Source organism: Miniopterus schreibersii (assembly GCF_964146895.1).
Source record: "Miniopterus schreibersii genome assembly, chromosome: 2".
Classification (NCBI taxonomy): Eukaryota; Metazoa; Chordata; class Mammalia; order Chiroptera; family Miniopteridae; genus Miniopterus; species Miniopterus schreibersii.
Genome location: NC_138102.1, coordinates 155659748 through 155683446, shown reverse-complemented (window position 1 = coordinate 155683446; position 23699 = coordinate 155659748). Strand labels below are relative to the sequence as shown.

Below are 23699 nucleotides of genomic sequence, written 5' to 3'. Positions count from 1 at the left end.
TTTCAGAAAGATATAGAAATATAATTTTTGAGGTGAGGGATACAAACATTTTTTATACACCTTCCTAATATGTTCCAATATACAAACTAAAGCAAACTTTTCTGGCTCCTCTTAGCCCACTGCCTTGCAGATACTAGGTCCTCATTATATATGTTAAGTCAAATGCATCTCATCTTTATCTGCCCTCCTTGATTCCACTCCTTACTAATTTTTTTTTTTTTTTTTTTTGATGAGGGAGAGAGGGGAGAAAGAGAGAGACATCGATTTGTTGTTCCACTTATTTATGCATTCATTGGTTAATTCTTGTATGTGCCCTAACCGGAGACTGAACCTACAACCTTGGCGCATCGGGATGATGCTCTAACTAACTGAGCCACCCAGCCAGGGCTCCATTCCTTACTTTTAAAGAGAGGGCAATAAAATTTTAAAAAGCCTGGCCGGGCGTGGCTCAGCGGCTGAGCGTCGACCTGGGATCCAGGTGATCGGGGTTCGATTCCTGGTCAGGGCACATGCCCGGGTTGCGGGCTTGATCAATGACTCTCTCATCATTGATGTTTCTATCTGTCTCTCCCTCTCCTTTCCTCTCTCTGAAATCAATAAAGATGTATTTAAAAAAATAAAAATAAAAATAAAAAAAATAAAGAGAGGGCAAAAGAATGCCTTCCATAGGATTTCCCCATAACACCAACAGTGGTGCTCATAAGGCTAGAATTTAGTAACTGGGGCACTGAGCTGTATGGTTTGAGCATGTTCTCGCTGCTTTTGCAAGCCACTGCTTTTAAGGCATGCTGACATTACTTCATGATTTGCATGTCACAGAGGAGGAGGGAAATATAACTTCTACAATACGAAGGCCCACTAATGATCTCTGTGGAATTCCCATCAAGTCTCCAATTTTCTCTAGAACCAACATTATGCAACATTTCACTGATAAGAACAAGTACAAAATATATTGATTTTATTTTCATTGTTCAGAAAGAGGTATGAATATACCTCTTTGAGTGGTACAAATATTTTTTCATACATCTTCCTCATATATTCCAATACGCAAACTAAAGCCAACTTTTCTTTTTTCTGCCAAAAATAATTTGCAGATAGTTAAGTAGAGTGGGACAATCTGGTTAAGAAAAGTACTACGAGTGGATAAAACCAATGCAATCAAAAGGACCCAAATCACAATGCCCTCTGGCCTCCTGGGGGCTGCTGAGGTTATTTGTAATGTGTCCTTATGCTTTGGGAGAGCAGTGAAAGTCACTAGACTTTTTCCCGCCATGCACACTACACACATATCTCTTTTAGTTATACATTATTAACACAGCTTTCCAAAGTTTTCTTACCAGTTCCCTGGGTCTCATGTTAAAAAGAATTCTTTCTGCATTCTCGCTGTCATGTCTGCTTTCCATAATGGCCAGCAAAAGCTTGGAGGCATTGTTCTAGAGAAACAGACTGAGTTAATGTGCAAGAAAAATCTATTTCATGGATTAACGATCCTCTGCATTTGTTCTAATTGAGATCACCAAGACCATATTTTTTTAATCAAACAGAATTTTAAACTGCTAATTTGGTTTGGCTTTATTAGCATTTTAAAATTGAATGTTTTACTTTATTGTCAACAAAAAATAAAAATAATGAATCATGACAGGTAAGTTACAAGGGATATTTTAAATTTTGGTGTAAAGGTGTTTTAAAAACAAGATTGACTTTATATATAGTGCGTTAAAATAAAATCATATTTTTCTTTCACTATTTCCTAATGGGCATTTCTATAATGACATTTTAACAAGACAGACAGTAAGGTGAACCAGTATCAATGACAAATTTCACAGAAATGATATATAATTTTAAAAATTTAACAAATTGTTTTAAACATGAAACATTAATACATGTTATCAAAATTTTAAATTTGACCAATAATTACTGAAAATTAATCTATAAAATTCTAAATTCATGAGTTAGGAATAAAATATAAATTTACTGGTAATAGTCCCACAAAATATACAACATGTTTACCATCTGGGTTGTAGAAGAGAAATACTTTCTATTTCGTTTGATAAAGAATAAAAACAGTTTATATTGTCTTTGATGTTTTCTAATTTGGTTTATAAATATATTGTCTTGAACATTTTTACCTATAGATATCAAAAATGTTTCTGATACAATTGATTTATAATCCAAAACAGGTACCACAGAGTCATAGAAAGTCCTGCCACACAAAACACAATATTCTCAACATTTGGAAAGAGATTTCTTTACATTGCTTTCAATAGCACTGCCCTAGAATTGTGGCAAATTGCCCGATAATAAAACCTACTGGAGAGATATTTCTACAGTGTTTTTGTCATGTTCAAAAAATCTCAACCTCCACACACAATCTTTAATAGGAGCACAAAAGAAGTAGAGTCAAATGGCTTTAAAGATGCTTCTTAGTGACTCAAAATTAACATCTTACAGGATGAAAACTTAAATTGAATCCGTTGTCCGGTAGGCAGACATTCTCTACACAAATTTTGTTAAAGTTGTTCAAATTAATTTTATTGAGTAGTTTTAATACCAAATTCTATCCAGCTATTTTTTTCTTTCAGGAAGTACAATCTAAAGACTATCTTTAAATGACTAACGATGATAATGATTACAACAATATTATTTTGAGGGAGAAGTGGCATTAATTTTTTCTGTTTCATTTTTAAATTTTACATATTTGTGTCAATCCTGAAATCAATTTTTATAATGTAGCATCCCATCTGTACAAACAACATACCTAAAAAATAAGGTTCCAGGATTTAGAGGAGAGCTCAAGTCCTTAGAGCAATCTGAACTGACCCCACAGAATTCAAAGCTAAAACTTTGGCAAAACTAGCAGTCTTCTCTAATGAACCTCACTCAGCAGGCCCAATACATAATAGCTTTAAAATACATCCAATTTCAGAATGCTATTGGCATTATGGTATTTTTTTTCTAACCAATCTCCTTGTTCATACTATGTTGGAAGAATAAGAATTTTGTAAATGACCTACTGAAATCTGAATCGATTTGAAAGTACAAAACCCTATATACACAGAGAAATCAAATGCACATGTCAGTGTTAATAGAGGGTTTTTCTTTGAAAGGAAACTAGAGTCCTAAAAACATAACAAAACAAAATGACCTATTTACAAATTTAGCTCTTCATAGTCACAGACCAGTTATGAAATGTAAATTAAAACGTAAAGGACATATGTATAAAAAATTCATAAAATTGTATAGTAAATGAACACATAGAATTAAGTATAATTAAAATCATAAATAATTAAGCAAATAAATTCAGGGGTTAATTATATAAAATAAAACCTTAACATTTTTAATGTGTTATCTCTATAATGTTACCTAAAATTTATAATTAAAAGCACCTTACCTAGGGAAGCCCCCTATAATTTGCCACTATATCTCATTCTGTCTTACAAATATTGCTGTCATATTGGCCATTATATTCAAAGTCTCATAGTTTTTTGTTTGTTTTTTTTAAAGAAAAGTATACACACCTCATTGTTTAGGTAAAAAAAAAACAAACACTATACTTTAACTATTTCAAATCAAATCCATTCATTTGGCATTTTTTACATAGTTTGATTTATCCAACTGTCAGATTTTGAAAAAGTATACCTAAATTGTGTTTAGTAATGTAAATAAAATTTTCAATGATCCCTTTTCAAAAGAGCATTTTTATTTGACTAAGAATATCTTTGTTCTCTTACGTTGTATCCCATCATTTAGTTATTTTACATAGGTCTGGGCTTGTAAATAATCAGGATGCCTATACTTTATTTTAAATTGACAAATCATTCAGTAATTTCCCCCATTAAGTTATATCAATTAAAAATGACATTTAAAGGGCTAGTCTTTCGAATAATAAAGGATTTAAAAAGTCAAAGGCCAAGGCTTTTCCATGTTGCATCTTTATGAATTACAGTTAAAGATGAATTTAAGATGAAATAAACACTTTCCTAGTAACTCAAATGAAGCTGCCATGTAGGCCTAGGCTGGCATCACTACCTGAAACCTGACGCTAGTGAGGAAAAGGAGACAAGTTCGCTCTACACAAGGATCACCTCTGCTTTAATCTATGGGTGGACGGACCCAAAGCTTATACATACTGCAAAAGAAAATAGTGAAAAAATACAAACTCATCTCTCATATTAAAGAAAACATTTACTTATTAAAAGCCATTAGCATCATCTTCATGTAGCAGGACATATGAATGTTATCTATCTATATCTAGAAACAGAATTATACAAATATCATCCTTCCTGGCCATAAATACACTCATACAAAGTGAAAATTATATTTGCTATGATACTGGATAGATCTGTCTTGACAGAAGAACCGTATTTAACTATGATTTTTTAACCTGTTTAACACTAAATACAATAATGTGGTCTTTCATAATTCATCTCCATTTAATATCACGCCTTTGTATCTGAGATTTATATAGTTTCTTGTATATATTCATTTGTTATTTCCATTCGAACAAAAAATTGAAGAAATTTTTTGCAATGTCACTTTGTTCCTGAGCTCTGATTAATGGAACTGCTGGGAAGTGTGTGCATGGTTTAAGTTAAACTGACTTCTCAAAGGCAGTGTGAAAAATGGCTTACAGTATTTGGGGGGAAAACTAAGATTCTAATGTAAAAGAAAATAACTTTAAGAAAGAAGAGAGCCATAAAACTAAACTGCAGCCTTCCTTTTCCACAGTCTAATAACTGTGACTTGCCAGATAGAATTCTGTAGTCAAGGTGGATTTTATAAACATGGTGTAGTGAATGTTCAACACCTTTTGTTCTTCTATATAATGAAAACTATAAGATTAAAACAGAAGAGAAGTAGTGAAACAAAGCAGCTACTTAAAAGAACTTCCAACAGAGTACCCTCCAACTGATCTATCTCAAAAGTTATTTGACATTGTATCAGGAATTTCGTGTGCATGGTGCTTTCACTAACCAGTTATGTCAATTCATTAGTTGAAAATATGATAATATCTTGGTCTTTACAAGAGCTACCTGGAGATTTAGAATCAACTCTGAAAGGGAGTCTCACACAGGCAATGTCACTTCTCCACCCCCCAGAATAGTGGATTTACTCTACCTTTAGTTGGAGCACCAGGTCCATTCGATATTTACCAAGAGGGTTTATGTCATTTAGAATCAAAGCAATGATAATATCAATCCCATTAGATTCATGAGTGGCAATACATGTCTGGAAAACAAAATGTTTGCAAAGTAACTTTTAACATAAAAGAACTAGAAATCATATGACATAAAATAACAGAATCACCTTAGTTTTTTGACATTTAAAAAGTAATTAACATTTACCTTTTAGATTAAGTCAAAGATAAGCCAGAGATTTAAGTTGGACTTGTTCTTTTGCCTAGAGCCTGACTACTAATTGACTAGTACTGATTAAGGGACTATGCATGGAGAACACTGAGAGAGACACTGCGTATCTTTTTTTTTAATTTATCTTTATTGTTGACAATATTATAGATGTCCCCTTTTTTCTCCATTGACCCCCTGAATCATTTTTATAGAATTTCAAAGAACATTGGTTAATACTCTTGCAGGCAACAAATTTTTAATATGTCCTTCCATAGAGAAGTTCCTTAAATTCAGAATTTTAAGATCTAATTTATCCTGGCTAAGAGAATATTCTCGTTTATGAAGGGAGTGTGCCCTTTATGCCTGAGGTGTGTGAGTAAACTCTGTCGATACTGAGTGGAGCATTTTGATTTTAGCTGCTACTTAATGCTAACCTTAGAGTGACAAGTGCCGCTGCTGCCCGGGCTGGGTGGCAGCAGACAGGAAATACAGGCACCCCTTGATGTTCTGGGGCACCCCCTGATGTTCTGGGGACGTCCTATCAATTCTGGTGGCTGAGGGAAAGTTCAGCAGATACCTTAAACTGGAGTGATTTGCAGAGGGAAAGTTTATAAAACATCCCGAGAGATAAATGCCGGTATTGGAAGGTTTGGTCTACTGTGCTAGGATTCCAAACTTAATTCATTTTACAGAACTTGAAAATCAGGTGTTTGTGGGCTGAAATTTGTGGAACTACACAGTATAATGCAGCAGCCAGTGGCAAGGGATTTGAAAAAATCAAAACCCAGGTGAACTAAACGAGAAACAGTAAAATCGAGGTAATGAATGCTATTTTTCAGAATGGGCTTTATTTTTCCCCTCACATAAAGAAACTTTTACTCCTGTGGCACAAAGGACAGGTGTTTTCCACCCATCTTCTACATTTAATGATAAGTTCCTCTTCTTATTAAAATATTGGCCAAACTTAGAGAAAATCAATTTGCAAATCACTCCTGCAATTTGCTAGCAACCTGCTTTCCTTACACACAGAGCATGGGGTTCAGAGTAAGTATGTTATCGGTGTCTGTTGGATTCGTGCTATTTTATTATTAGTTTTTACTTTTAGAGCTTACCTGATTTAGTAAATTACTTTCTAAACTCAATTTCATCCTACTTCATTCTCTTATAAAACTAAAAGTGGGGAATACATATTTCCTACTATAGATACACATTTTTACCAACAATAAAACCCAATCTCTGAATTTGTATATTTTTCCTTAACTTTAAATAAACAACTAGGTTGTCTTGTATCTTTGCCAAGAAGACTGAAATATAATCCAAGAAAATAAGGGTAAAATCCACAAACTTTTTCAGTGTCATATGCAAATTACAGAGGGGGAAACATTATCCCTATAACAAATTATTTATGTCAATCGTGTTTTTATTGTGTAGCTATATATGTATGTATATATTTGTGTGCATATGTGTCTGCATATATATGTGTATACATAGGCACTATTTATGTACAGATCATATAATCTGTGATAGAATAGCAGATTTCTTTTTTACATTTATGTTCTATGTTAAGCACTGATGATTGGTCTCAATGGCTTCTTTAAAATTAATATCCAGAAATGTTTGTGATTTTGAAAACTTTTTCCCCCAGGGTGGGTCCGTGCTTGTGATGGTTGTCCCATGATGCTTGAGTGAAGGGGAACAGTCCATTAATAAACTCAAGTGTGGCTCCCCTCCGTATACTTCAAGTATCCTGTCTTCTGCTCCCACAATGTATCCTTGATATCCAATGAAGTGGAATCAGAGGCAAACATTCTGGAAGCAAGAGTTGAAACTTTGCCCTGGAAATGTAATATAGTCAAAAGAACTCTGTATTTAGACTCAATCAAAAGTCCTGAGTTTTCAGAATGGCTCTACAGCTTACCGTTTGTCACTCTGTGACACTGGAATGTCACTTAATCTCTGAGTCAGAACCTATTCATTAGCAAAATGGGAACAATAATATGCATTTCATGAGTTTTGTCAGTTGACTGTGACAATGAAAAGTAGAATTTACACTACCTATAGAAGCCAAAGGGATTTCATTCCACAAATCCTGGAAAGATTCACTACAAGATGAAAACTGAGCAATGAAGAAACACGTTTTACTCTTTCTGATGAGTCTGATTTTTATCTGGAACATTTTCATGGGAATTTTCTTTTACAGTGAAATTAAATTAAAATATGGCATAGTATTTGCTAGTCTACAATTCAGTCTGTATATGATTTGTTAGGAAAGTAAAAATATCTGGCCAAGAAAGAAGACAGATCTTTTAAATGTACACAGGGGTTGGCTTGTTCAATTTGATCCCTTTGCTAATTAATTATGACTAGTTCTGCATTAAGAATGGCTTCACCGTTACCTGATTTTCATGGCACGGGCCCTGGCAATACTCGGTCAAGCTTTCCAGAGTCTGGTTGACCAGCACTACATTCTTCTCATTGATGTAGAGACCCAACAGGCCCAGGCCGCCCGTTGTACTTCCACAAATGCAGTCCAAAAACTGAAGGGTCTCACAGACAAGGTTGTAATTTGTTTTGTTGTTTTGATTCCTCAAGAAGTTCTGAAAACAAAAGAAAATATAACCTACAGGTTTTTAAAAAATCACTATTCTAACAGTTTTCAGTTGTATGTGTGTGTGTGTGCTTGTATGTGTATGTTGCTAACTCAAAAAGATCCCCATGGCAATGTGAAATAGAATTGCCCTATATAAGAAAGTGTTCATATTTATCAAATTTCTCCTAAGTTTAAGGAAAAAGGAAGATTCTTAGGTTTTTTCCTCAAGCATCTACGTTTATCAGTATAATTCTTAACAAACATTTCTCAACGTCATTTTCTTAAAACTATATAGAGAGGGTTAAATAATAGGTGATAGGAATAGGAGACAGAAAAGGAAACTAGAAAGAAGTGCATTAGGGAAAGAAGCCACCAAATTTTCAAGTAAATGATCCTTTATAAACAGTGCAGCTTCAAACAGTAAATGATACAACCATTACGGAGGACAACTTGGAAGCGCCTATCAAATTTTTCAGTTTACTTACAACTCCACTTCTCAAAAGTTATCGTACAGAGAGCCCACAAAGAGATTCGCTACACACTGTTTGTAATAGCAAAGGCTGGAAACCACACCACACCCATCATAATGTGACTTGTTTAATAAGTGACACTAATCCAAACACTGGAATATTGTGAAGCTATAAAAATGAGCTACATCAATATGTACTGATATAAACATAAACTAGTAATTAATTTATCAATAAGATCTATTGCTAACTTTAAACAGTAAGTTGGGGAACACTACATAATGTGCTTTTAAAACAGGTTAACATGCTTACAGATCAATATGCATAAAAATTTCTGGAAGGAAAGACAAACTGATAACAGTAATTTCTTTGGGGGAGTAAACCTGGTGAAAAGGTAAACAAAAATAAAAACTTTTATTTTTTTATTTCAATTTATTACTTCTACTTATATAGTTAATTTATTTGTTTGAATATATTCCTTCCATTTATTCTCTTTTAGTTTGTTTTCGTAATTTTCCCGATTTTTTTGTATTGTGACAAAATACACACAAATTTACCATCTTAATCACTTTTAAGTGTAGAGTTCAGTGGTATTAATTATATTTATACTGTTGAGATACCAACACCACCATCCACATCTCTAGAACCCTTCTCATCTTGTAAAATCGGAAGTCTACACCTATTAACAACTCCCTATTCCCCACTCCCTCAGCCCCTGCAACCACCTTTCTACTTTCTGTTCCATGATATGAGTACTCTAGGTACCTCATATAAGTGGAATCACACAGGATTTGTCTTTTTGTAACTGACTTGTTTCACTTAGCATAATGTCCCAAAGTTCATACATGTTGTAGCATGTGTCAGAATTTCCCTTCTTTTAAGGCTGAATAATGTTCCATCCTATGTTTATACCACATTTTGTGTATCCATTCCTGTGTCGATGGATGCTTGGGTTGCTTCTACATATTAGCTATCAAATAATTCTACCATTTATTCTTATTAAATCAAAATTATTTTATAAGTAGCATTATCCAAATGATTTGATCCCACACTCCTATCAGTAAAATGTTGATCAGATTCTGTATAATATATCTGTCTTACATGGACAGACTAGGTGGGTCAGGACAAGCATGAAGGCGTATCCAGCGGCCCCCCTCTGGAAGCGATGCTTCTGGCCTTCGCCTGCCAACAGCGCCGCAGCAGCCCTCTCCCAGGTGTGGGGAGTGGCCCACAAGAGTCGTGGCTTCTTCCATTCATTAACTCCAGACTTATCCCTTTGGAGAATGTTTACTTCAATTTAAATCTACATCTCTTACCAATTCAGAACACCTGTAGTCTAAACCAGCAATTTTCAACCTTTTTATCTTACGGCACACATAAACTCATTATTAAAATTCTGCAGCACACCAAAAATATGTTTTTTGCCAATCTGACAAAAAAAAATAGGTAGAATTTTTACTCATTCACACCTGACAGCTAATGGCTGTTGTCATTTTTTATTTGACAATCTAAGGGAAAAGAGGTCAGTGCCATTGACTAAACAGTCAGGTATTGCATGTTTTAAAAATTCCTGTGGCACGCAGTGTGCCTCTTACCGCACACTGGTTGAAAATCGCTGATCTCAACCCTTAATAGAGAAAATAACTTCAAACTCTGCTGTCCCTCTAATATTGGATATGTGTTCTTAGAAACTATTTCACCTCTCATGTGGTTTTGCCACGGTGATGTAAGCAGTGTGTTACCAATAATGAAAGAAAGAAGTGCCAAAATTCCTAGGTACCCCTAAGTTCATCTATTTGACAGAGGGGAATGTACCAAAGAAGATGCAAGAGCAAGACTAATTTACTAAGATATCAACTTCCACTGTTGCAAAAAAATCTTCTTCTAGCCCAGCCAGTGTGGCTCAGCAGTTGAGTGTTGACCTAGGATCCAGGAGATCATGGTTCAATTCCAGGTCAGGGCACATGGCCGGGTTGCGGGCTCAATCCCCAGTCGGGGGCGTGCAGGAGGCAGCCGATCAGTGACTCTCTCTTATCACTGATATTTCTATCTCTCTCTCCCTCTCCCTTTCTCTCTCTGAAATCAATAAAAATCAAAAAGGCATATTGGGGGGAAAATCCTTGTCTATATTAACTCTATTTCTAATAAAGACATATAAATGTAGGCGGTATCCTCACTCAAGAAATAGGAATTGGGTTGTAAATGATGAAACCCCTTGAGAGCTATAAAACCATGAAGGCACAGGTGGGGCAGATGTGACCTTACTCAACAAATGCCAGAATACTAGGGTTAGATGATGCTCCCTGAGGTTAAAAAGATACGAGTTGAGGATGCAAAGAAAGAAAGTTTACGAGCCTGACTTTTCCATCCATAAAGGAATTTTCCTTTTATGTTTCATCACTTAGATCCAAAAGTTTCTTCCCATTTCAGAATAAAACCGTTGGTTTTATCAATCATCTCTCCAAAACTCCCTCCTAAACTACTTGTTAGCTTTGAGTTTAATTACTTATAACCTTAGGCTGTTCTCTCAGCTTTCACACAGAACAGAACAATACCTGCAGTTCCCGGTTGTGATTCTCACACAGTAACTGGAGAAACCTCAGGATCGGCTGCATGATCGCAATCGCGGGGCTCATTGTCACTTCCTCCGCTGATTTGTCCTCAGCGTTTCCCGATTCTGATCCTGTGCACATAATGTCTATTTCTGGATCCATTTCTCTTCTGTACACACAGTATGCTTTGGATGTTGCTGAAGAGGCTTCTGTTAATTGCCCTTTCATTCCCTCTTTTAAATGTAATGATGAATCTCTTACTGAAAATAAAGCAGTACTTTTATATTTCTAAATTAATTTCCTTCTGCTAATTTAAAAAAGAGACAAAAGACAACCAGGTGCCGAAATTCTCTAACAGCTGAATTAAAAATCACCTGACAAGAGGTGCAATAATTTCCCAAAAGAATTTGAGCTAGCAACTAAAACACTGATTTTTTCACTGGGACACTAAAAACAGGTCTTAATGCTTAGCCAGTTTTAAAAGAGTTCATGACTTTCTGATAAATATAAAATATGACAGTTCATGAATACAAGAAGGTGGGGAAATACGGCAAACTTCAAAACGTTAATTTCTTATGATTTGTATTTACTATACTGATTGACTCTGTTATTTGAAAAATCAAAAATCTTTTATTAGAGTTGGTGCGGTAATTTCTGTTCTTAAATTTTAAATTTCATTAATATTCAAAAGGTTTGGGACACTTGTTCTTTACCATGCCTCCCACAATGAAATCAAACATTTTCATGCCACTACAGTAGGCCCTCATATAACGTCATTCATGGGTTCTGTGACTTCAAGCAAAATGACGTAGAACAAAACCAATTTTACCACAGGCTAAATAATATGAACAAGAGTTAAGTTCCTCTGGCATCTCATCAATGTTGTAAGAAAGGATCTACACTGAATGAAACAATGGTTTTCAAGGATCTGCTGTAGTTGCTTTGCATTAATACATTGTTTCAGTTTGGTCCTGCAGAGTTGTTAAAAGTCAACCCCATCACCATAGTAATTTAAGGATGGAACTCCATGTACAGAGCCACAACTGGAATCATCAGACTAAGACAAGTGAGATGACAAAAAAAAGTGAGATCTAAAACAAAAAAATAAGTGTTAACCTCTTTTCTCTCGTTCTACTCTCCCAAATACTCAAATGTTTCTTTACCTCTCATTCGTGGGCCAGATGTCATCAATTCATTGTCATCGTCCCGTTTTTTGTTACCTAAGTCTATGGTATTAACTGTCACTGTTGATCTTATCTCTTTCTGAGCAGCCTTCATTCGGTCATATAGAACTTTGAAGAATTTTTCTGACCTTTTTTGTTCATGCAACTGCTGGTAGAAAGAATACTGCAAGAAAACATATTTTAAGATATCAATACCCAGGCAGAGAAAAATAGTGTTTTTATGCTTGAAATAAACATAAGGATTATAAATGAAAGCACACATTTAATGTGCTGCCCTCTATCATTTCGTAAATAATAAATTGGCAGCTTTTGCCAGTTCCCTGTACTAGTTCATGTATACTACTAATTTCTTGTATTTGCTTAGTACTTTCCACTAAAATCCAACATATTTCATATGTTATTTAATTCATCCTAACTAGTTATTTTTTAAAAAATTTACAAAGGCACTGTAAGAAGTTGTATGCAAAGAGTTCTTTGATTTTTATGTTATTATAAAGTCATGTACTGATTCAACACATATTTATGGAGTGCCTACTATGTGCCAGGCCTTATATTAGACTAGAAATAGAACAAAAGGAAAAACAACCGCAGTCCCTGCCCTCATGAGTTTGTCATCTAGAGAAGAAAACTGCCACTAATCCAATGATCACCCTGTACAAATGAGTTTATGGAGAGTTACAGAGTTGTTTTTCTTTTTATCTAAATTACAGAACATTTCATTTAGAATATGTTACCATGGCAACCTCACTCACAGGAATTCACTGATAAATAGGCACTAACTACTTTGGTACTTCATTAGCTACATTGCTTTGCATAGGGTATAGGACAAGCCCACCGTAAAATAAATTATGGTTTATAACGATGTAGAAAGGATTCAACACCAAAAAGATGGTTAAAATGTATCTTAGTGAGAGGTGGAAAATCCGCCCTAATCATCTGCTCAGTGACTTAGGGAAACATCCAGCAGAGGCAAGAGAAAGGAAAAGTGATACACTCTAGAGAAGTCAGAATTTGCACTTCGTGGGGACATTATAAATTATTAATACTAAAACCATGGGCTAGACACAACACAAACAAGAGAAATAAAGTAAAAAGTTTTTAAAATAATAATCCCAGTAACTGGTGATTTAGAGAGTTATATAACCTCACTGAGAGACAGTGTGAAGAAAACTTAAAAAAAAGCAATGGCTTCCAGATCATGGAGAATTGAGCATAATCCAATAAATCTAAACAGCCAATTCTGGGGAGTTTGGCTCCTGCAGATATGCTTTCCTGCAGGAACGAACGCCTGGAACCATGACCCACAGATCCTGGGACTCGTAGGTGAGACTAACGACATTGGGTCTTGACATGGGTGCCTGCCCTGAAATGTTTGATATCAGCAATGTATATTCACAGAATGGTCTATGAAGCCTTAGAAGCTGGCTTCACATCTATAAGGGGAAGCTCCTAAGCAGAGGGCTAGCAACCCCTCAAGGAAGCAGGCCAAAAAGCCGCAGTAACCATAGCAACTAGAGTGAAACAGTCAAGCTGGTTCTGTTAATTCAAAGGATAAATGCAGCATTCGCAGACCCTACAGTCCCACAAATTAAGCTGGTGCTTAAATTCTAGTATTTTCAATATAATGGAGTTAGAAGATTGAAGGGGATTCTAATATATTAATGAGGAAGTTATAAGAACTTTGTGGCTCTATTAAAACAAAGTTTTATAATTTATGTAGTTCCTTGACATATATTATCTCTTTGATACTTTCAGTACAACCTTGTGATGAATAGACAGTGTTCTTATTTCCACTTTATAGATTTAAAAATGAGGTTTAGTAAAGACAAGTGAATTGCCCCAATATTATGTAACCGGTAAGTGGTGAAGCTAGGATATAAATCCAGATTCTCTAACTCTAAATCACCAAATTCATCAAGTAACTTCTTAAGCTCAAAACAGCAAATTATTTACACAGAACACACCTTTCTTAAACCAGGGCTTAACAAATCTGAACATGATTTTAATAGAGATAAAGCATGTGCTTTCTATATATGTATATAATCTCAACAGGCAGTATAAGGATTTCTCTTACTAAAGATACAGTTTTTGATTAGGAAACTATCTCCATCAGCTGCACAGAGTACAGGGGAAACTGTAAGGTGTTTTTTAGGAGCGAAGGGTGATGGATAAACCGATGTGTGTGGCAGAGGAAGTACTTTACCCCAAGAAGGAGCGGGGAGACTAGAAATGGGAGGGCAGAGAAGGGAAATGAAGTGAGGAGCTGGAGAGACAGAGTAAGAAAGACTAGGGCATGAGACAGGGTGAATCAGCCAGAGAAATTTCCAAAGAGTGAGGAGGTAAAAGGTGATTTTAGAAAGGAGATGCTTAAGTGGTTCAGGACACACACTCTCAAGCCAGGCTGCATGGGTTTGAATCCTGACTCTCTCTCTAACTAGCCATGTGATCTTAGATAAGGAACTTAAACCGCCCATCTCAGTTTCTTCCTTGGGAAGATAATATAAAAGTTAACTAGTAGGTTGTTGTAAGGATTAACCAAGTTAATATACGTAAAGCAGTAAGAACAGTGCCTGGTATTTAGGAGGTATTAGTTTCATTATTAATGTTCAATTTGAAATTGTAATGTAAGTATCTCCTTTACCCTCCCCCTTAACCAATCTTTAATAAGTATATTCAACATATAAATTGATTTATGTAGCTAGGACGGGGGTCAGAGTCCTATCTCAGTGCCACAGATATAGGGGTGTCAAGAGAACCCATGAACTAACAAAGCAAGACATTGGTGGCTAAGGAGACTGTGAGAACGGACAACCCCCTAGGGTCTGGCAGGAGTCTTGGAGAGCAGTGGGTTTTAGAGTGCTAAAGAGCAAAGAACAGGATCTCAGTTGACCTCTTCGAGCCAGAAACGCCCAGCTGACATCCGGGTTATACAATGATGTGGACACATGAGAAATCAGAATACGGTAAGGCTAGTAAATTGTCATAACCCATCTTAAAAGAAGGTTCTCACACATACAAAATAATTTAATGCTGTTTCATTAACAAATATTTGTTGAATGGACCTAAAGCACTATAGATATAAAGACTAGAACATGATCCCTTACTTTAAGAAAGATGACATTGGAGAGGCAAGATGTCATACAAATAACAAAAGAAGATGATTCCATCTGATGAGCCTCTGTGGCCCAGAAATAGGAATCTAGAAAGTACTGTAATCCCCAAGGATTGCTTCTACCTAAAGATGCCCCAAAAATCTTTTACTTCTATTCTCTGGATACATCTAACATTACAGAGTTGTCTAGAAAATTTCTTTAGAAAATCCAAACTGATTATCTGGTTGAAGAAGAAAGACAATTTCCAAGAAAACTACCCAAATCCTGCCACCACTACCATTCTCTTTCACGCAGCTTCCCTCAGAAGAATCTGTGCTGGAGTACAGGAAAAGTGCCAACTGAGTATTACATAAATAAGTGCTATGGGAACTCGGAAAACGAGTGATTGCCTGTGGCCCCGGGCAGACAGGGAAGGCTGTGAAGAAGGACCATTCATTTATAGAGCCGTCACTGCTGACCATGGATTAACCCCTAGATTATGCCAGACAGGACGCCAGGCACAAGGGATACAAAGATGAACAACATGTGGTCTCAACCTTTAGGATCCATAATTTACTACACTTGTTTTCTAGTTAAAAAGTATCAGTGTTTTAAGGTTGTGTTTTGGTCACTGCACTGTTTGCTGTTCATGAGGCCCTTATTCCTCAAGCCCCCTGCTATTGGATATGTTGTATTGTGAAATTCCCGTTGTTCATTGTATTTGATCACTAAATAAAGGAAAATATCCTAGTTCTTAATTAGATGTGGCTACTACTTGCCATGAATAGGGAAAATGAATTCTGGAATTTCTAATTAGGTGTAAGCGTAGTTTCCTTCCCTGACCAGGGCAACCCTAGAGAGAGCCGGTAGTGAGTGGCAGGACTAGAGGATAACATGTCCCTCGGCGAGCATGCCCAAGCTCTCAGGCTCTGCCTCTGAGTGGGGAGGAACCCAGGGAAAACTTGGCAGGAGTTTCAAAGTGACAACGGTCTCTTCTGGAAATAGCGGTCTGAGCCTTGCGTGCAGGTGAGCATATTGCTCGCTGTAGTAGAGCACTAAATTGATGAATGATGACTTTCAAGTCACCCTGCCCTGAGCTGAATGAACAAATGAAATGGTTCTTCTCTCGCTCTGCTAATGAAAAATTCACATACTCAGCCACGTCAGGGTAACGAGCACTGGGAGGTTAGGGGCAACAGTAATGGTACTGTTCTAAACTTCTAAAAATGTATATGGGAACGGATGTGTTGAGATGGCTGGTGAATGTTGAGACCTGCTATAATGCCAAATACTGTGGGAGGAATTTATATATATATCACTCTTTTAATGAATACATTGACTTCTTAGATGAGTCAAATGTCGCATTTATCTGCTGAGAGTCAGACTAAAATTTTCCTAAGCAAATCAGAACTTTCTGGTATAATGTTAGAGAGGATGCTTCTAGGGAATTTTCTGCTTCACTGAATAATTTGTGAAGCTCTGTAGTTTCTATAGCAAATCAAATAAATTTATAAGGAAAATGGGATACAAGACTGGTTTATATATATTAGTCTTAAGAAGCTAAAAGAAAAAACATTATTTTCCCTTGGTTTCTACAAGAAGTAAATAATAAATGCAAATAACAAATGCAATGCTCATCATGATAAGCAGGTACCTGAGTCTGTGTATTTCCTCCTTCGAGCAAGGCAATGCCAAGCAAAATGCCTTCTGAAAAAATTCTGTCATTTTTGGTGTTCACTATAACATCGATGACAAGTTCAGATGCACCTTCTTTGTCCAGTAGACACTGGATATCTGACATTGATATCGCTGTCTTATCCGAGTCTTGCCCAGAAAAACTTCCTGCAATTAGGAAATATAAATAAATGAACCTTAATTACAGACATTATTAATATCTAAGGTTTTGAAATTCTTAAACCTTAAGAATATTTAAAATTGGGACTCTTTACCTACAAAGTTAAATATAACTGAAGCTTGGTGTTTTATTTAAAATAAAAAGTTTGTAAAAATGTAACTTATTTATTAAATGTATACCATCTATAAATGATTTCTCTTAATAAAAAATACTTTAGAAAAGGAAACTAGCTTTATTTTTGTTTTTAATTTACATATTAAGAAATTATGACTTAGTTTAACTAATTTTCAATGTTAAAAGACAAAATTAATTCTAATGTTCAAATCCATTGTTTTATGAACCTGAAATGGTAGGAAGGTTTTTAATAGTGCTTCTCATTTATTTTTTTAGTTTTATCGAGATATCATAGACATACAAGTTTAAGGTATACAACATAATGATTGATATATGTGTTACTGCAAAATGATCGTAAAAAGATTAGTTGATATTCATCACTTCATATAGTTGAATTTTTTCCCCTTGTGATGAGAACTTTTAAAGTCTACTCAGCAACAGTCAAATGTACAATACAGCAGTGTGATGTACAGCCATCATGCTGTATATTATATCCTCAGAATTTATTTTGTAATTGAAAGTTGTACTTTTTGACCACCTTTATTTAATTCCCCTATCCCCCGCCCCTACCTCTGGCAACCACAAATCTCCCGTTTCTATGAGTTCGTTTTTTTTAGATAAGACATAGTGAGATCATACAGTATTTGTATTTCTCTGACTGACTTATTTCACTTAACATAATTCCCTAGAGGTCCATCCATGTTGTTGCAAATAGCATGATTTCCTCCTTTTTATGGCTGATAATAGTGCTTTTTAAATGAAATTTTTATATTTGTGCTATTTTAAGTAAGATACTAGAGAACCAGCCTGAAGATGTTATGAGAATGTAAAAATGAAGAGAAAAAATGGTAAGACTTGCCTCCCCCTTGTACAGATTTGCTGTAGGTTCCAGAAAGGTGTCCATTTATACCAACTCCATAATCACCTTTAAAGTATCGATTCAGGAGTATTTTTCTTAGTGTGTTACCCTAAAAAAAAGAAGAAGAAAAGTGTTGGTTATTGTTTCTTTTTCTAATAAAAGAGGAAAATACCAGTACATTAAGTGCCACCTAAATGCATTTCATCAATGATGTAGAGATATGGAAAAAATTAATTTTATACTGCCTAAGATTTTTAGAGGCAAAAGTTTGTAACTATTTCCCAAGAAAATAAAAATTTTGTTTCTGCAAGAAATAAAGAAAAAAATATATAAATTTGAGGTGCTTCAAAAGCTTAGGGTCCCAGTGTTGGTAAGAATATTAGTGGCACCTGAAGAGAAATAGATTAGTGAACATCCTAAAACTCAGAAAGCAAAAGCATTCATTAGAGCTTAGTAAAATAAGCTTGAGAAGTGCTAGGTATACAGCAGGTGCTCAAAAAATTAAGCTTGATAAGACAGTGAATTATATTTAATCTCCAAGAGCTTTATTCAAAAGATAGTAGGTAAAAAACAGCATATTCCTTTATAAAACATGCAACTTAAAAACTCCTAAGTCTTCAATTTTGTACTGGTCACAAGACATTTTTAAAACAACATACTGTGTGATATAGTCACTGGCAGGTACTTAAGAAATATAGATAACCCCAAATCTTCTACTGTATTGTTTATTATTATTTTAACAGACAAGGGCAGTTTATAAAGTATTATTTAAAGAATACTTGTTTAAACTGTTCAAATGATCACATCAACTACTGAGGTGTTATTCCCATCCTGCAGGTATGGAAACGGTGGCCCGAGAGTCTATGGACTTAGCTGCGCATCACCCAGCTAACAGCTTGAGAGCAAGGCCTGCACTCAGTTTCTGGCTGCGGAATCGGGGCTGGCTGCCCACACTCCGTGCACGCCCGCGCCGCAAGACACCGCCCTCTGGGCTGGGACGAGCTCTCGCAGCTCCTTCTCTCTCATGCTTTATCATCTTTCTTTCTCAAGCCCCAAGGTCCTGTCCTCCGCTCTCCTGCTGGCCTCCTCTCTGCATCTTCCCTCTCTCCGCCGCAATTTCGTCTGATCCTCCGTTGCACAATCCCTTCTGAAGGTCTGACCGCCAAATGTGCTTCCTCCGGCCTTGACCCTGCTCTCCGAAGCTTCTCATCCTGTTTCCACTTCGAATTCCTTGAACATCTGGAGGTTCTGCTGGCACTTCGAACTCAATTTTTCAGAACAGACGAGTCCTTCTCTCTTAAAATTGTTCTTCTTTCAATTTCCATTTATTTTAAGGTGATCACAATGATTCTGGTCATTTAGGCTACAAACTTAAGGGACCATTTACTACCCACCCCCTAACTTGACAGTGATTTGTGAAATCCTACCTATTCTATCTTTTCAACTGGAGCTTCCAGCAGGGCTTTCACACATTATATTTTAACCAAAGTGAACTATGTTATGATTTCTCAACCACAGTTTTCTAAGACTTTCTCTTTGTTCACCTCATACTCTCTGCCTAAAAAGCTCCTCTGTCTTACTTATGGACATGTCGTGGCTTCCCTCTTCATTCTACAAATATTCATTAGGCACGTACTGTGTTTTAGAAACTATGCTAAGTGAATAAGACATAACCCTCCCCCCAAGGAGCTTACAACAAGGTCAGTTCCATAGCAGAGATGCATAGTAGGCCCTGTGGAAGACCAGAAGGGGAAACAGTGGACCCTGAAGAGGCATTACCTGTACACCTCTGCCATTAACCCATGTGACCACCAGAGCAAAGCTGTCTTGTGCACAGTCAGTGCGCAATAAATATGTCCCAAATGTCACAATGCCAAGAATTTTGACACTCAAAGTGTCTGGAGTTATTTATCTTTATAGTGACATTTATTTATTGATACTTAAGATTTTAGAACACAAACATTTATGATGGTTTCCTATTTCATGTTTCCTTCCTCTAAGACTGTTATATAAAGGGGTGTAGTGAGTAAAGGTGATGACTAGTCTTGGAAGAAAGAGTGAGAAGTAACAGCTTATTCTACCAACAAATGCAACTCTACTATCCCTTATAAAACCTAAGTGGGGTGCCCAGGGAAGACATAAGAAATGAAAAACAGTTCCTTTTTCCTTTTAAGATAAAGTTTTATGAGTTGAGTTAATTTCATCAGGCCAAAGAGTGACCCTTCCAAAGGGGGAGGAAAAACAAAACAAAACATTTCTTTGGAATCAAATGAGCTTTTACTATTTATCTCATCACAGTAGAAGGAGATGCTAATAAGGGAACTGTTACACCCATAAGCTATGGGACTGAAGTTGTAAGTTGGGGAGAAAAATTAACTGAAAGACTAAAATTAAATGAAGGGTAGTTGGGTTTCTTGTACTAATCATGGTTCTCACCTCTACAGACCAATGCACTGCTTATCACTCTAATGCTGTAAGATACAGTTGGCCCAGCTGTAATGAACAAAGCTCACAAATGTGAAAATCCTGGCCTGTTTTTCTTGAAATTGCACAAGTCAGTGTCTCTGTCTAGAAATGAACCTGTTGTGAATAGAGGCCTGGGCCCTTGTAAACTCACTCCCTTTTGATTCTCTGTAAAGACAGACTTTTAACCTCACTCCACGAACCCAACCAAGAGATGAACAAAAAATAGTTTATTTCCTTTTAGAAATAAAAAACTGCAATTTACCCTTTGTTTTAAAAAATGCTTTTTATATTGCTAGAAGAATAAAGTTGTCCAAAACCAACCACAGAGTAAGAACTGTGTCACATCAAATTTTAAAAAGCACACTATTTATCATTATTTCTAAATTCTCTTTAGGCAGATAAAACAAAATCACAGGTACTTATCAGATTTAATAACATCAAAATCAAATAAGCAACACTCTTCTTATCCAATCCCAGCCTAGTTAGAAGCATATGTTTCCTAACACTGGAAATGACATAGAGAGGGGAGGGGTTTCCCTATATCTGGTCCTTAACTCTGGAACCACACTGCCTAGGTTCCAATCCCTCTATACTACATACTAACTGGAGGATCTTAAGAGAGTTACTTTACCAACCTGTGCTTCAGTTCCAGAACTGTCAAATGGAATACTCATAACACTTACCCTCACTGTTTTCTGTGATGATTAAACAAGTGAAAATATGTAAAGTATGTAGGACAGTCCTTGGCACACAGTAAGTATAAGTTGTGTATAGTTGATGTCATTGCTGCCAGAATTAATATTATCCACATCATGAAATAATTTATAATTTACAAAGTGCTTTTGTACACACTCTCTCACTTTATACCAAACCTTCCCACAAAAGTAAAAAAAATTCTAATGTACTAAGAAAATGACAAAAATAATACATGATAAACTGCCCAAAAATCCTAATGTCCACTATTAACCAGTCCTTGTACTAGTGAGCTAATATGCATATACCTCACTATATAAAATGTTCCTTACAATTTCACTAAAATGGAAAAAAATGCCACCTTGGTTCAAGCTCCAGTTGGTGCTAAAAATGAACAAAAAATAAGTTCAGATAGAACAGGATTATGGTCTGTTTGTCTTAGTCACCCTCGTTTAAGACTGGAAAACTTTAGATATTGCTACATCACAAGTTTAGCAGAACTGCCTTCTGTTGGCAAATATCAAGCTCTGTCTTGAGGGATGAGAGGCAGGTACTGTGTTTCACTTGCCCTGGGGCCTTCTTCCTGGGCTCCCCTGTCTGATGGGCTACAGTGCTGAGAGCACAGGTGCAAGTCCTTTCCCCAAATTCCTTCAACTCAAATAAAGTGATTGTAGAACCACTGTCAGAAACCGTGGGGCCAGGGTTGTAAATTATTGTCCTCTGAGTTATAATTGCTATGGCAGGAATTTGGGAAAGAACTAAAAGCACATTAATCCATTTTGAAAGAATTCTACAACAACAAAGAAATCTGACTTCTGCACTGGCTCTTCAATTCCAACATGAATTCCTGACTGGGCTTCCCAGCTAAGGTGTCTTTGTTGGATTAGGCCAAGTAGCAGAAAAATGTCCTTTCCAGTCTTTTCCGTATCAGAGTCAATTCCAGGCCACAAGACACAGCTTTTAGCCAATGTCTTCATGTGAACACATCCCAGATGTGCTAAATGTAACATAGCCAAGATAACTAACAATCACCTTCTGAAATTACAACAAAACATCTCCATAAAAAGACATCTTCTGTGGCCAGAGAAGTCATGCTGACAGTTTGTGAATATCTGGGAGGACTGCTTTTATCCTGACCACTTCCTGTGGCACCAGTTCCAATGTATCAAAAATTAAGAAGCTCAGAACTTAGTGTCTTTCGCGGATAGAAAAGATAACAAAAATTTATTAGTCTTAGAAAAGACGAAAGATTTTCTTTGATTCTAGAGAGAGCACAACACTGTTTGCCTTAACAGGAGTTAACAGCATTGGAAGTGAAGAGTTCAGCACTGTGATATTTGAGGTACTAATTCCACGTCTGCTCCCTTTCCCCTGGAAAACTTGTATACTAATGTAATATTTTTTCCATTGTGGACAATATCATCAAGACATCATCAAAAGATGATACCACAACCAGCATCCTAGAAAACTAATTCCTCAACTGAAAATTCAAAAGGTAGTAAAAATTGCAAACTAAAGATACTTAATTTGGGGTTTTCCCTCAAAGGCCAGCTTGGACAAGATCTTCGAGGGGGTGACTGCATGTATCTGTAGTCTCCACATAGTCTCAATTTATCATTAAACTTGGTACTTTTGGCCTAATTAGTGTTTCCTTAACCTTTTTGTTTAAAGACAGCATGTCTGATTAGATATTTTTCCGCATTTGAATTCCCAGGGGTGAAAAGCTACATTTTTAATTTCAAATAAATCATTGTAACAGCTGTACCCTAATGGAATTACATTAGATCCACCATTATAATCAACTATATCTTCAAGGAACTCCTCTGGGATTGTGGCCAATCCCCTATAATCTAGCTGTCTAATGTTTTGAATTTCTTGGTCACTGACTCCAAGGAATATAGGCAACTCCTTCCCCAAATGCTTTCCTCAGCTTCCATAAGGTGAGAAACACAAATGTCAATAGTAGTAGTTCTTACATATATTCACAAGATGCTCTTCATCAACACAATGACACAATCATTATACTCTTGGAAAACATACAGATGTCTCAACAATTCTAGTAAAAAAAGTTTATGAAATAAAAAAAGACTGGAACATTTTCAAACCAGTTATTCATACACTACAATGACATCTACTTCCATCTTCTCTCCTTCCCTTTTTAAAAAAATATTCATTGTAAACACATATTACATTTCTGCCATGTGTCAGGAACTAGGAAAGGGGTTGTAAAAAGCAATTGTGCAGCATATACTAAAAGAATTTTCAAATATATACAGTTAGACATATATATTGTAAAAAGCAATTGTGCAGCATATACTAAAAGAATTTTCAAATATATACAGTTAGACATATCGTACTGTTTTTCAAAATAAAAAATTCAGGCCATTTGATTCCATTTGTGAATTTAAACATTTAAACAGTATATAATATTATTTAATTTTTAATTGACTTTTAGAGAGAGGGGAAAGGAGAGGGAGAG

The 23699-nt window shown here is 35.9% G+C and overlaps 1 protein-coding gene across 2 annotated transcripts in view; it reads right to left on the bottom strand.

The window, feature by feature from the left end:
• The window catches only part of ITPR2 (inositol 1,4,5-trisphosphate receptor type 2), a 405501-nt gene that overhangs the window by 119943 nt on the left and 261859 nt on the right, over positions 1-23699 (bottom strand). The window contains exons 38-44 of one of the 2 annotated variants that reach the window (XM_081129350.1): positions 18058-18170; positions 16888-17071; positions 12121-12304; positions 10961-11217; positions 7745-7945; positions 5119-5229; positions 1338-1433 (exon numbers count right to left, since the gene is read on the bottom strand). In XM_081129350.1, the coding sequence (XP_080985476.1) occupies positions 1338-1433; positions 5119-5229; positions 7745-7945; positions 10961-11217; positions 12121-12304; positions 16888-17071; positions 18058-18170 (1146 nt within the window). Of the gene's footprint in view, positions 1-1337; positions 1434-5118; positions 5230-7744; positions 7946-10960; positions 11218-12120; positions 12305-16887; positions 17076-18057; positions 18171-23699 lie in introns of both variants that reach the window. The other variant, XM_081129351.1, reaches the window with a different exon arrangement.